We start from the raw sequence: 10,908 nt of genomic DNA, 5'->3' as shown, positions 1-10,908 counted from the left end.
GTGAAATAAAATTTGTGGGGAATTTGGACTGAAAATTTTGTTTGCAATTTATTTGGTATTTGTTATTGTTGTAAGATACAAATATAAAATTTATTGAAATCCGAGAAAAACTTTTGTTGAGATAATGTGACAGTGGAAGTATATTTGATTTATTATGTATTGTTTTGATTTTATTTTATCCTAGAGTCATCTTGATTCTTGTCATTTATACATTGAACCAAGATGAAAGAAATAATGACAATAAGTTATCATGTGTAATTTAAAAAAAAATGATGAAACCTCTAACATTTTTAGTATAGAAGAATGGAAATAGAAAAGGAAGTTAATTTATTGTTATTATAAAAATTGACTTAAATGATTTGATTTAATTTACTGTAAGAGCTTAGATATATTACTAATAAGACAAAATATAAATATGTAAAAGAATAAGTTTTTTTTTTTTTTTTTTTTTTTGTGGTTGTTATAATTATATTTGAAGTCTTAAAAATTCTTTGGAACTTCATATGACTTGAATATTGTTTACATAGGTTCATTACATTCAGGGGGTGTACAATGGATGTCCGTAAAAATCAAAATAAAAAAATACTAAAAAATTACCAAGAATACGAAGAATGTGAAGAATCTTGATATTACTCACATCCTCTCTATTCTCCACTTTTTTTATCTTTTAAAAAAAATTTGGGACTTCATATAGTTGGGATATTGTTTAGATAGGTTCATTACACTTAGAGGGTGTTCAATGGATGCTCGAAAAAATCAAAATCCAAAAATACTAAAAAATTAATAAGGGTACGAACCTCCCCATTCTCCACTTTTATGAACTTTTAAATTTTTTTTGCGATTTCACATAACTTGAAAATTATTTAGACAAGTTCATTACATTTAGGGGTGTTCAATGGATGACTAAAAAATATAAAATCGAAATTTATTAAAAAAATTAGCGAGGTGTGTTGATTTCCATATTGTTAGTAATTATATTTATATATATATATTTTCCATATTTCAACCAATCTTTTTTGTAATTAAATTTGAATGCTAAAAATTAATTTATTCATATATTTTTGAATTAATAATTAGTACATAACTATTTTAATTTTAAGATAATATATACTTATTTAAATTTATTTCTATTTTTCTCATTTTTATAAAAAAAAATCTAATTTCACTTACTATTCATTGAAATTATTCAATATTTTTTCACTTCATAAACCAATTATATTGTTTTTCACACTTCAAATATTCATCCAATTTTTTTAACAAATAATTTTGAAGTTAAAATAAAATAAAATTATTTTTCCTTAATTTATAAATTATATCACCAAATGATTTTTTTAGAATTTATAGTTTATTTTAAAATTATTTTTTTTTTCTTTACCTCTTGGATTTATCACTTTATATTACAAAAATAAATAAATTGTAATTTGTCTTTCTAAAATTTTCTTTATTTTTCTACTCCATAAAAAAATTCTCAAAAGGTAATTATTATATTAAACATTTCAACAGATTTTATAATTGATTATTATAATAGATGATAACAATGTGTGGTGATTAGTAAGGTTGGTTAAACCGAAGAATTGGTTTTTTTTTTTAATGTTTTATTCACCTTGTCTGCCACTTAACTCTATCGGCCAAAAAGGTGGGTATCGTAGCATGACCCCAAGCAATATCCTGGTCAACTTATGTCAGTTTTCATCACTGGAGAGGAGATTCAGAGAATTAGGGATAACTTTGTTACTTTCCCTCCTCATCCCAATCGAATTCATGGTAGCCATGTTAGCAGAAGGAACCAGCTTCTTCGATGTCTTCTTGCCTTTCCTCCTCCTCCTCCCACTTCTGGTCTTTCTCATCCTAAAGCTTTTAAAAGATTCATCTTCGCTCAAATCTCCACCACTCCCACCAGGACCTTCTCCATGGCCAATCTTAGGCAATCTTTTGCATCTGGGAAACATGCCTCACATCAGTTTAGCTCGCTTTAGCCAGTCCTATGGTCCTCTCATCTCGCTAAGACTCGGATCCCAAATCTTGGTGGTGGCATCAACATCCTCCGCCGCCATGGAAATTCTCAAGACACATGATCGTGTTCTATCTGGTAGATATGTTCCTCACGCAGTACCAGCCAAGAATTCTGAAATCAACCCCATGTCTCTTGGATGGGCAGTTGAGTGCAATGGTGCATGGAAGAATCTAAGGACAGTTTGTAGGGCTGAACTTTTCTCAACCAAAGTAATGGAGTCTCAAGCATGGGTGGGAGAGAAGAAGGTGATGGAGATGGTGAGATTTGTGAGCACAAAGGAGGGGGAGGTGATGAAAGTTGGAGAAGTGGTGTTTGCTACTGTACTTAATACCCTGACTACTGTTCTTATGTCCAGAGATTTTATCAGCTTTGAGGATGATAATAAGGATGGAGGCATGAAAGGACTTGTAAGGAAAATGGTGATGGCCATGGCTGCTCCGAATTTGGATGATTTTTATTTAATTTTCAGTGGATTGGATCTTCAAGGTCTGAACAAGAAGACCAAGGAGCTGATTGCAAGGATTTGTTCTATGTGGGAGTCTGTCATCAGAGAGAGAAGAGAAGGTGCAAGCGATGACCCAAGCAAGCAGGACTTCTTGAATATTCTGATCCGCAGCGGCTACTCGGATGATCAAATCAATCAATTGTTCATGGTTCTCTCTCTCTCCTCCTCTCTCATACAGAAACTAACCTATTGAAAACCTGTTGAAAACCCGATCCGTAGAGGTTAAAAACAAACATAAGGGTCCATAAATTTGGTCAAAGATTTCCTCACAGAACTACTACATAATTTAAATAGTTTGGCATCTAAACAGTTTTTAAGGAGCTGTGCGGTTGTGATAGCATAAACCAATAGGGAAGATAATGAAATACTCAAATTTTATATAGGGGAGACATATATCAGTAATTTTGGGATGCACATAGACTTCTTACAGTTATAAGAGTTAAGACTGAGGCATGGATCTGCTTTACAGATCAGGCCAATGAACAAGTTCTTGAGATTGATCCAAGTTGAACCAAACTGACCTTTACAGTTCAACATTTGATAGACCATTTACAGCTCTAATTGTTAGGATATGAACCCTGCAAACTCCGGTGTGCCTCCTGTGGTTCATGAATCATTCTGCGAAACTCTCAGTGATAGCTTCACATTTCACTTATTCCACCTCTTTCTACCCCCACCCTTCCTTTGTTTCGGTTTTAATTTATTGCCTTTGGTGATGGCTGGTATATATGATAAAAGTAATGACAGGAGGTGATGACCTTGCCTCCATTTTTTCTTCTTGTGGGAACTTAGTTATTTTAATTCAATAGTTCTTTTTTGCATGTTCTAGTACTTGTTGGCCTTACCCAGCTACTGGTTTAGCATACATGTATATATATAGTCAGTAGAATACTGTTTTGATGGTTGTCATGTATTGGCAGGAGTTGCTTACTGCAGGGGCAGACACCAGTAGTTCAACATTGGAGTGGGCAATGGCAGAACTGATAAAAAGTCCAGAATCCATGAAGAAAGTCCATGAAGAACTTGCAAGAGAAATCAGTGATAATCTGCCAAAAGCATCTGATCTACCTCACCTACCATACCTCCAAGCCTGTGTCAAAGAAACCCTGAGGCTGCACCCCTCGGCACCATTGCTCCTTCCTCGCCGTGCATCAGTCTCATGTGAAGTTATGAATTATACCATTCCAAAGGACTCTCAAATATGGGTAAATGCCTGGGCAATTGGGAGAGACCCCATGAATTGGGAAGACCCTCTAGTGTTTAAACCAGAGCGCTTCCTCAACTCAGCTGTAGACTTCAAAGGGAATAATCTAGAATTCATACCCTTTGGTGCTGGAAGGAGAATATGCCCTGGTCTGCCCATGGCTGCAAGGCTTCTTCCTTTGATTCTTGCCTCCTTGACCCATTTCTTTGATTGGTCTCTTCCAAATGGAACCACTCCAGATGAGCTAGACATGAACGATAAGTTCGGTGTAACATTGCAGAAGGAACAACCTCTACTCATCATTCCTAAAGTTCGAAAATGATCAAGAGAAGCTCTTCATTTTCATTGATTTCCATACTTATAATATCTATGTCAGTTGCTGTTGAAAAAACGGTACTCAAAATTGTAGCTGGTATATTTCTATATTTTGGATTGTTTTACTTCTACTTTTATGAGGATCTCAATGTGACATCAAGCTTGTAGAACAAAAACTATGAGATATGTGAGAAGATAATGAATGAGTATTCGAACACAAATCAAATGAAATCATTTCATATATGGTGATCCAATTCCCAACTACATGGTTCAGAACAGAATGATCCTCCTGACAAGTGATGAAAATAAATAAATAAATAGAATTACATATGACTAAAAATGAATTTCGGCATACATGACTAAGAAAGAATTTCACCATACGTAAAGAATCAAAGAATAAAAACAAATTGACAACAAATACTAAGGACTGAAACCTAGAACTCTGGCCTGAGAAGAACTGACATCCGTATCAAGCTACTGTATCTGTAGAAATTGGTTCTTGCCTATCAGACTGAAATCTTATCTGCAACCAAAGAATGAAAGAATGAAATGCTTCTTCTACCTACAAAGAATTTAGTTTCCCTTTCGTATGCGAAAATGGAATGTAAAGTGATGGTATGTATGAAGAAGAAGAACCCCGTCCGGATCAACTTGGCAGAGAAAAAGAGGAAGAGCTGCCTGCAACATCCACCTGAGTCCATGCTGAGACCGTGTAAAGAGGCTGATCTAGCCAACTTAGGGTAAGCGCCGCATCTTGGCCTCGCTTTGAAACACTATAATTCTCACAGGAGTACATCTTCAACAGCATTTGGCTCTGAAGCATTTCCCTTTCGCTGATCCCCACGCATCGAAACCCTCCTTGCTCCATCCGCCTCCTCCACTTTTCGAAACTTTCATGCCTTTCAACCCTGTCACTTCCTTCACATGCAATTATATTCCTAATTTCCCGAGCAAACATCTCCTCTACTTTCATCCTCACTGGGCTATCCAATGGAAGACTATAATCAATTGAATCAAATATGGCAGAGTAGTATCTCAGTGAGTTAGAAACTCTTGTTTCCAAGCTGAGTTCATTGTGCTCAGCTTCTTGCTCCGCCATAAGAACAATACTGGGGTTTGTGCTCCGGATTAGGCCTAGAAAGTCCCTGAGGGCTCCTCCACTGCCATCATAAAGAGTCTTGTGCAGTTGGAAAATACAGTTCACAGCCACACTTTCCTTGTCCTTCACATGAAGCATCCACAGCCTCACATCTTCCAACCTGTCCACCACCGGATGGAATTCAAAGGGAAGGTTCAATGCTTCAGCAAAACCTGCAAGCCTATCTCCTGTTTCGTTCAGTTCTTGTTTAGACTCGCCTACGCCAGTGATTCTAACGTGGCTAGGGGGATTAGTCCTAGAGGCCAAACTCTGAAACAAACTAGGCCATTGAAGCCCTTGCTTAATGTCGAAATCTATGATATGAACCCTGTCTTTTCCTTCAAAAGCCCTCAACAGAATCTCATTGGATGTGAAGTGAATGAATTTTGGAATTGGATTAGAACACAAGTATAATGCCCTCCTGCCTCAGTGAAATCTTCACCAAAGCCTTTATTGTATCTTAGTCTGCAACTGAAGAGAAAAGAGGTGTTTCTTTGGTATTACTTTTACAGATTTAATTTCCTTCTGTTTGTTATAATTAGTAGCAATTTACTGTTAAAGGAAGTAACCAGAAAAAATGATGTGCTTAGAAAACAAGGGAAAAGAATGACCAATGCTTCATAAAATTTGAAGATGCTTTAACCACTCTTCAAATCTTATGACAAAGGCTTGATCCAAATGGCAAGCCATTGGAATGGGAATGGGGGAGTTCCAGGTTTGGTTCTGTAATATCCAAGAAAAGAGAAAAAGAAAAGACAAAGCAACAAAGGAAAAAGAAAAGAAAAGAAAAAAAAAAACAATTACCCATCAGAAAAATTGAGGATGCTCCAGTCTTTTGAAACCTGGCTCAGTGGACAAGAGTTTTGGGGGAGCCCAAAAAGAACAAAAAGGAAAAATGAAAAAAAAAAAAAAAGGCATATCAAAACAAGAAATGGAACATGCTTTAATTGAATTTCAGTTCCTGACATAATACTTCCCTAGAAATTCTTATTTAACTGCATTCTTATTGCGGCATTATGATGATCCTCCAACCATGTGCATATTTAACTCAAACAAAAATGTGCTGCTATTGCATAACTGGAAAGTGCATACATTGCACAACCAAACAGAAGAAACTAGGTATAGGTGTGCACACTGCAAGGAATGTTTGCTCCAGACAGATTCATGGTGTTCTTTTATTACATTCATAGTTATGAACTTTGTGTGACTACGTTTTCTTAATCAGTTACTTAGCTCTGATCTTTCAAGTTGTATCTAGGTTGTAATTGAAAGGTCTACAGCGGATGGGTTACCAGCAGGGTGGATAAAGGAAATCAAAATTAGAATGAATGAAAATGGAATCCGAAGAGACCCGGTACTAATTTTTTATCTAGTTTGTGCCTCTTGCGTGCCTGCATGTCTTCAAATGTCCTACTTTGCCTGAATTATTATTTTTCAACTATTTATAGTTAAATTTTCATTTCTATACCCAAAGATTTTCAGATCTGGATCTTTTAATGAACTTGGATTGATACTTAATTGCTAATTTGCTACAGTATTATACGGATCCTGTGAGTGGGTATGTTTTCCGATCCAGAAAAGATGTCTTTCGCTATCTAAAAACTGGAGAGATTAGTAGGCATGCATTCAAACCAAAGAATAAGTGCATCAATGTTCCGGAATTGCCAAATGATGAGATCTCTGTAAGTTTACATGTTGCTAAGCACCTGAACTTATTAGAGTTCTCTTGCTGTTTTACTTAGGCATCCTGTTTTGATATTGTCATTAAGGTGTAAGATATTCATAATGGAAGTATGAAGTATTGAGTTGGAAAATACTGTGCTGACCTATGCTTTTACCAACTTATTTTACTAGACAGTTGACCCATGTCATCACATCAGTGCTGCATGAATATGTGCCCCCCTATGCCAAAATGGAATGTCATGTTACCATGTTGGTGATGCCATATCAGCTGTCACATTAGGTGCCTTTGAGAATGTTCAGAGAAAAAACATGCACATTAGATGGTTAAAACTGATTCAGTGAAGAGAGATCTTGCAACTACCAAATAAGCTAGAGTATGCTGAGAGAAGATCAAGTATTTAAATATCTAGAAATTACCACAGTTCTTACTAATTGCATTTTATTTTGAAGTTAATAAAATTGGGATATGTTATCTCACGAATTTTAAAAATTGTTTATTACTTAAACAATCTTTCTTGCATCTTATCTTTTACTTTTATTAGTTCATTCAACACTGCTACAAGGTCATTTCAAGCATGCTATTTGAAAATAGACCATTGGGTGACTACTTTTCCTCCACAAGGACCACAACTTATTCCTAGAGGTTCCTTTCACGAATCTTGTGAAAACTGATGGGCCTTACTCAAGCTTGATGCATCATCTGTTTCAAATTACTATTTTACTTTGGCAAGTCATCTCAGCAACCAATATTGCTTGGACTACTTCTCTATTATAAATTATAAAGTATTACATTTTTTTTAAACTTTTGGAGAACATGTTTCTGTTATTAGCCACCACCTGGAGCTAAAAGGCAGAAATTAATGCACCAGAAAACCAGGCGACGCCTTTTCTCAGGTTTGGTCAATAAATAACTAATTTTAAGTTGTGATCACGTCACAAGAAGTCGATTTTATAATGAAACTCTTATTCTGTTTGTTTGTGCGTGCATTGCAGCAACTGCTTCTGCAGATACAGGAAGTTCTGAAATGAGCAACTTATCCTTGCCAGAAAATCAGGGCTCAAGGCAAACCAAGCAGCTATTTTCTAAACCTAAGTTTGCTTTGGAGCCCCCAACTGAAACTCTCCAAGAGAAGCTTCTGGTGGAGAATGAAAAATATGCCGAATCTAAGAAAAGCTCTGGTAGGAGGAATTCAGATCTGCAAAAGGACAAAGGTTCCAAGAGAAAATCAAAAAACAAAGACTGTAACTTGCCTTGCCGTTCATCAAAACGGCTTGCTGGGCTCAAACCCGACCTGGTAGGCAACTCAGGATCCAGCGAACAGGCTCTTGCAGTTGCAGATAAGATCTCTGGTAAAAGTGAAGTAATTCCAGCTCTAGGTGTGGTAATGGGCAGTTTGGACAATACGGCATGCTGTCAACTTGAGGTTGTCCTAGAAGCAGAGCCTGGACATCATGCTTCCAGAGCCATAGAAGCTCCATCAGATGTAGAGCAATCAAAGAAAGACAATAGGCATCTTGAAGATGAAGCTGTTCAAGAAGAGGAAGCTGGGAAACTGGAGACAGGGAAAAAGACTGGTGATGAGCCGGAGCTGCCACCAATGGACTTCCCTTTTATGGATGTCTGGTCAGATCCATGCCTAGAATTTGCGTTCAAAACTCTCACGGGTGCTATACCCATAGAAGATAATCTGGAAATTGAGGGTTACTTTCAGCAACAAATTGACTCTTCTCACACCCAGAACAGTAGCCTGACACTGCCAGATTTTGGTTTACCAAGTTCCCAGTTTGATGCACAAGAAAAATCTGTACCCAGACAGCACTTTGCTTCAAAACCATCAGTTTTGCCCAAGGAAATGTAAGCTTGCCCGGTTGCAGTGGAATCAGTCATGGACAATGTAGCCTGGAGGGGAACAAGGAATATCCTTCCAGGGTAAACTAGTTGGGGGGAGGAGGCTTAGCTTTTCCACTAGAAGCAATGCTAACCATATAACTTTTTGAGCCAAATATCAACTTTTAGATGAAACACTGCTTGCTATAAACGCTCAGTATCTTAGGTTTCTTTCTGTTTTGTGTCAAGATGACATGGTAGAACAGTGCCTCTATACTTTTTGGCCACTTTTTTGATTTGTACAAAAGAAAAATGGCAATTAATGCTATCTGACTCTGAAATCTGTTCATAGAATTCAACTATGAGACTTCACATGGTGAACAGTAAGCATTCTGGGTATTTACAACTGTCTGTACACATGGCTAGGGCATCGAGCGGATTGGCACCACTGTTTGTGTTACACTGCCAGTCAAGTTACAGGCTTCCATGAAAGACACTTCCTACAACTGACATGGGTGGAAGACTTGAGAGTTCTTCTTTCAGATATGCACTAGAGGTGGTCCTTTTTTCTTCGCTCTTTTGGGTTATTTATCGAGTGGAGACAGGTAGTGTATTCATTGCCACTGCTGATCTTCCTTGCATTTATAAAAAAGCAAATAAATAGCAAAGAATTATGCTGAAAATTACCTAATAGTTATTTCCTCCTTCAAGGCATTTTCCTCTTTGTTTCTTTTCTTTCCCTCCTTTTTGACATCTAAACCAAAAGCCAAAAGACGCTTTGCCGTTGCAACAAGATGGCATACACTCTCCTCAAATCCAAAATCAACCCCATGGTTTTTTCCAAGAATCAATCAATAACTGCATTTCCCACCAACCTTCTCAATCTGGACTGCTGACTCAAATCGACTTTCTTTGTTTTGATAACAACGAAACCTCAGTCCACCATAAAAATCCCAAAAATAATTCTTAAAAAAAAATAAAAAATTCTAATAGAAGATGTGTGTGCCTCATCTTGCATTTGAAAGCATATGCAAACGTCATGTGACAAGCAAGTCAAAAGAGAAGGTTCATGAGGTCCACATTGATCAGCTTTGGCAATAGGAAAAATCTATAATGCCTCCGGAGGTATCGTGCCTCCATTTGATTTGGCTCATTGGATGAAAAAGGTTTAATCTTAGCCGTCCAAATGAAAATTGAAAAAAAAATAAAATAAAAATCCGGGCTGAAACCGAGTACCTGGAGAGCGGCCTCCCCCTCCAGTACGAGTGCAAAATTCTTCCTGTACGAGTGTCATCTTCCCGATTTCCCTCTCTCTTCTCCGTATCCTCCTCTGTTGTCCATATTTCATTTTCATATTTCGAGTGTTTATCGGTGTTTTCAAGTTAGGCGTGTGATAATCAAGAGTCTGATATTCTCGCCTTCCCCTCTCCTCTTCATATACCTCATTTTCTTCATATTTGATCTTTAGTTTAGGAGTTGTAAGGTGGTGTTTTTAAGTTTTAAATTCTTTTGTTTAAAGACCCGAATTGAAGACGTAGCTAAAAGAAGAAGAAGACGACTTGAAGTATGAAGAAAAAGAAAGTTGAAACCAACATAATTTTTTGTTAATCAAAAGGCGGTTGTGTTGTAATTATTTGAGTAGTTCTATATTAAGAAAAAAAAATGTGATTATTGATGATGTGTTTTACAAAATTGTATCGATCATATTTCGTGTTTTTTGTTAGATTTATGAATTGATCACATTAATGAAAAATAATGTGTTTATATTCATAATTGAACATTGAAAATAATTTATATGCTAATTTTGTCACCATTGAAAATGTAAAGAGATTTAGGGAGGATTTTGGAGTGGTAATGATATTTGTATTTTATTTGTGTTTGATTGATTGTAAATTAGTAATATGAATTTTTTTGAAATGTGAAATAAAATTTGTGGGGAATTTGGACTGAAAATTTTGTTTGCAATTTATTTGGTATTTGTTATTGTTGTAAGATACAAATATAAAATTTATTGAAATCCGAGAAAAACTTTTGTTGAGATAATGTGACAGTGGAAGTATATTTGATTTATTATGTATTGTTTTGATTTTATTTTATCCTAGAGTCATCTTGATTCTTGTCATTTATACATTGAACCAAGATGAAAGAAATAATGACAATAAGTTATCATGTGTAATTTAAAAAAAAATGATGAAACCTCTAACATTTTTAGTATAGAAGA

General features: G+C 36.1%; 3 protein-coding genes across 3 annotated transcripts; 2 read left to right on the top strand and 1 right to left on the bottom strand.

Annotated features, from left to right (window-relative positions):
- The first annotated feature begins 1,588 nt into the window (after window positions 1-1,588).
- Window positions 1,589-4,279, top strand: LOC132255196 (probable (S)-N-methylcoclaurine 3'-hydroxylase isozyme 2). The gene is made up of 2 exons (XM_059743087.1): window positions 1,589-2,667; window positions 3,440-4,279. The coding sequence occupies exons 1-2, from the start codon at window positions 1,591-1,593 to the stop codon at window positions 4,043-4,045; spliced, it is 1,683 nt and encodes a 560-aa protein (XP_059599070.1). The 5' UTR covers window positions 1,589-1,590; the 3' UTR covers window positions 4,046-4,279.
- Window positions 4,280-4,684: 405 nt separating this feature from the next.
- On the bottom strand, window positions 4,685-5,866 carry LOC132254882 (scarecrow-like protein 28). Its single transcript, XM_059741847.1, has 2 exons — window positions 5,820-5,866; window positions 4,685-5,597 (listed from the first exon to the last, which is right to left on the bottom strand). Exons 1-2 carry the CDS (start codon window positions 5,864-5,866, stop codon window positions 4,685-4,687), a joined length of 960 nt encoding a protein of 319 aa, XP_059597830.1.
- Window positions 5,773-9,046, top strand: LOC132255195 (methyl-CpG-binding domain-containing protein 13-like). The gene is made up of 4 exons (XM_059743084.1): window positions 5,773-6,530; window positions 6,712-6,858; window positions 7,690-7,753; window positions 7,853-9,046. Exons 1-4 carry the CDS (start codon window positions 6,501-6,503, stop codon window positions 8,716-8,718), a joined length of 1,107 nt encoding a protein of 368 aa, XP_059599067.1. The 5' UTR covers window positions 5,773-6,500; the 3' UTR covers window positions 8,719-9,046.
- The last annotated feature ends 1,862 nt before the right edge of the window (window positions 9,047-10,908 follow it).

This window comes from Vitis vinifera, chromosome 2, assembly GCF_030704535.1.
Source record: "Vitis vinifera cultivar Pinot Noir 40024 chromosome 2, ASM3070453v1".
NCBI lineage: Eukaryota > Viridiplantae > Streptophyta > Magnoliopsida > Vitales > Vitaceae > Vitis > Vitis vinifera.
This window is presented reverse-complemented; position numbering and strand designations above follow the sequence as displayed.

What these genes read in the sequence shown, in the direction of transcription:
- LOC132255196 (XM_059743087.1), top strand. Translation starts at nt 1,591, where the DNA reads ATGTTTTATTCACCTTGTCTGCCACTTAACTCTATCGGCCAAAAAGGT. An exon ending in AAATCAATCAATTGTTCATG is followed by an intron (nt 2,668 to 3,439) that starts GTTCTCTCTCTC and finishes ATGTATTGGCAG; the next exon opens with GAGTTGCTTACTGCAGGGGC.
- LOC132254882 (XM_059741847.1), bottom strand. Translation starts at nt 5,866, where the DNA reads ATGGCTTGCCATTTGGATCAAGCCTTTGTCATAAGATTTGAAGAGTG. An exon ending in GTCATAAGATTTGAAGAGTG is followed by an intron (nt 5,598 to 5,819) that starts GTTAAAGCATCT and finishes TCACTGAGGCAG; the next exon opens with GAGGGCATTATACTTGTGTT.
- LOC132255195 (XM_059743084.1), top strand. Translation starts at nt 6,501, where the DNA reads ATGAATGAAAATGGAATCCGAAGAGACCCG. An exon ending in TGCCAAATGATGAGATCTCT is followed by an intron (nt 6,859 to 7,689) that starts GTAAGTTTACAT and finishes TTCTGTTATTAG; the next exon opens with CCACCACCTGGAGCTAAAAG. An exon ending in CAGGCGACGCCTTTTCTCAG is followed by an intron (nt 7,754 to 7,852) that starts GTTTGGTCAATA and finishes CGTGCATTGCAG; the next exon opens with CAACTGCTTCTGCAGATACA.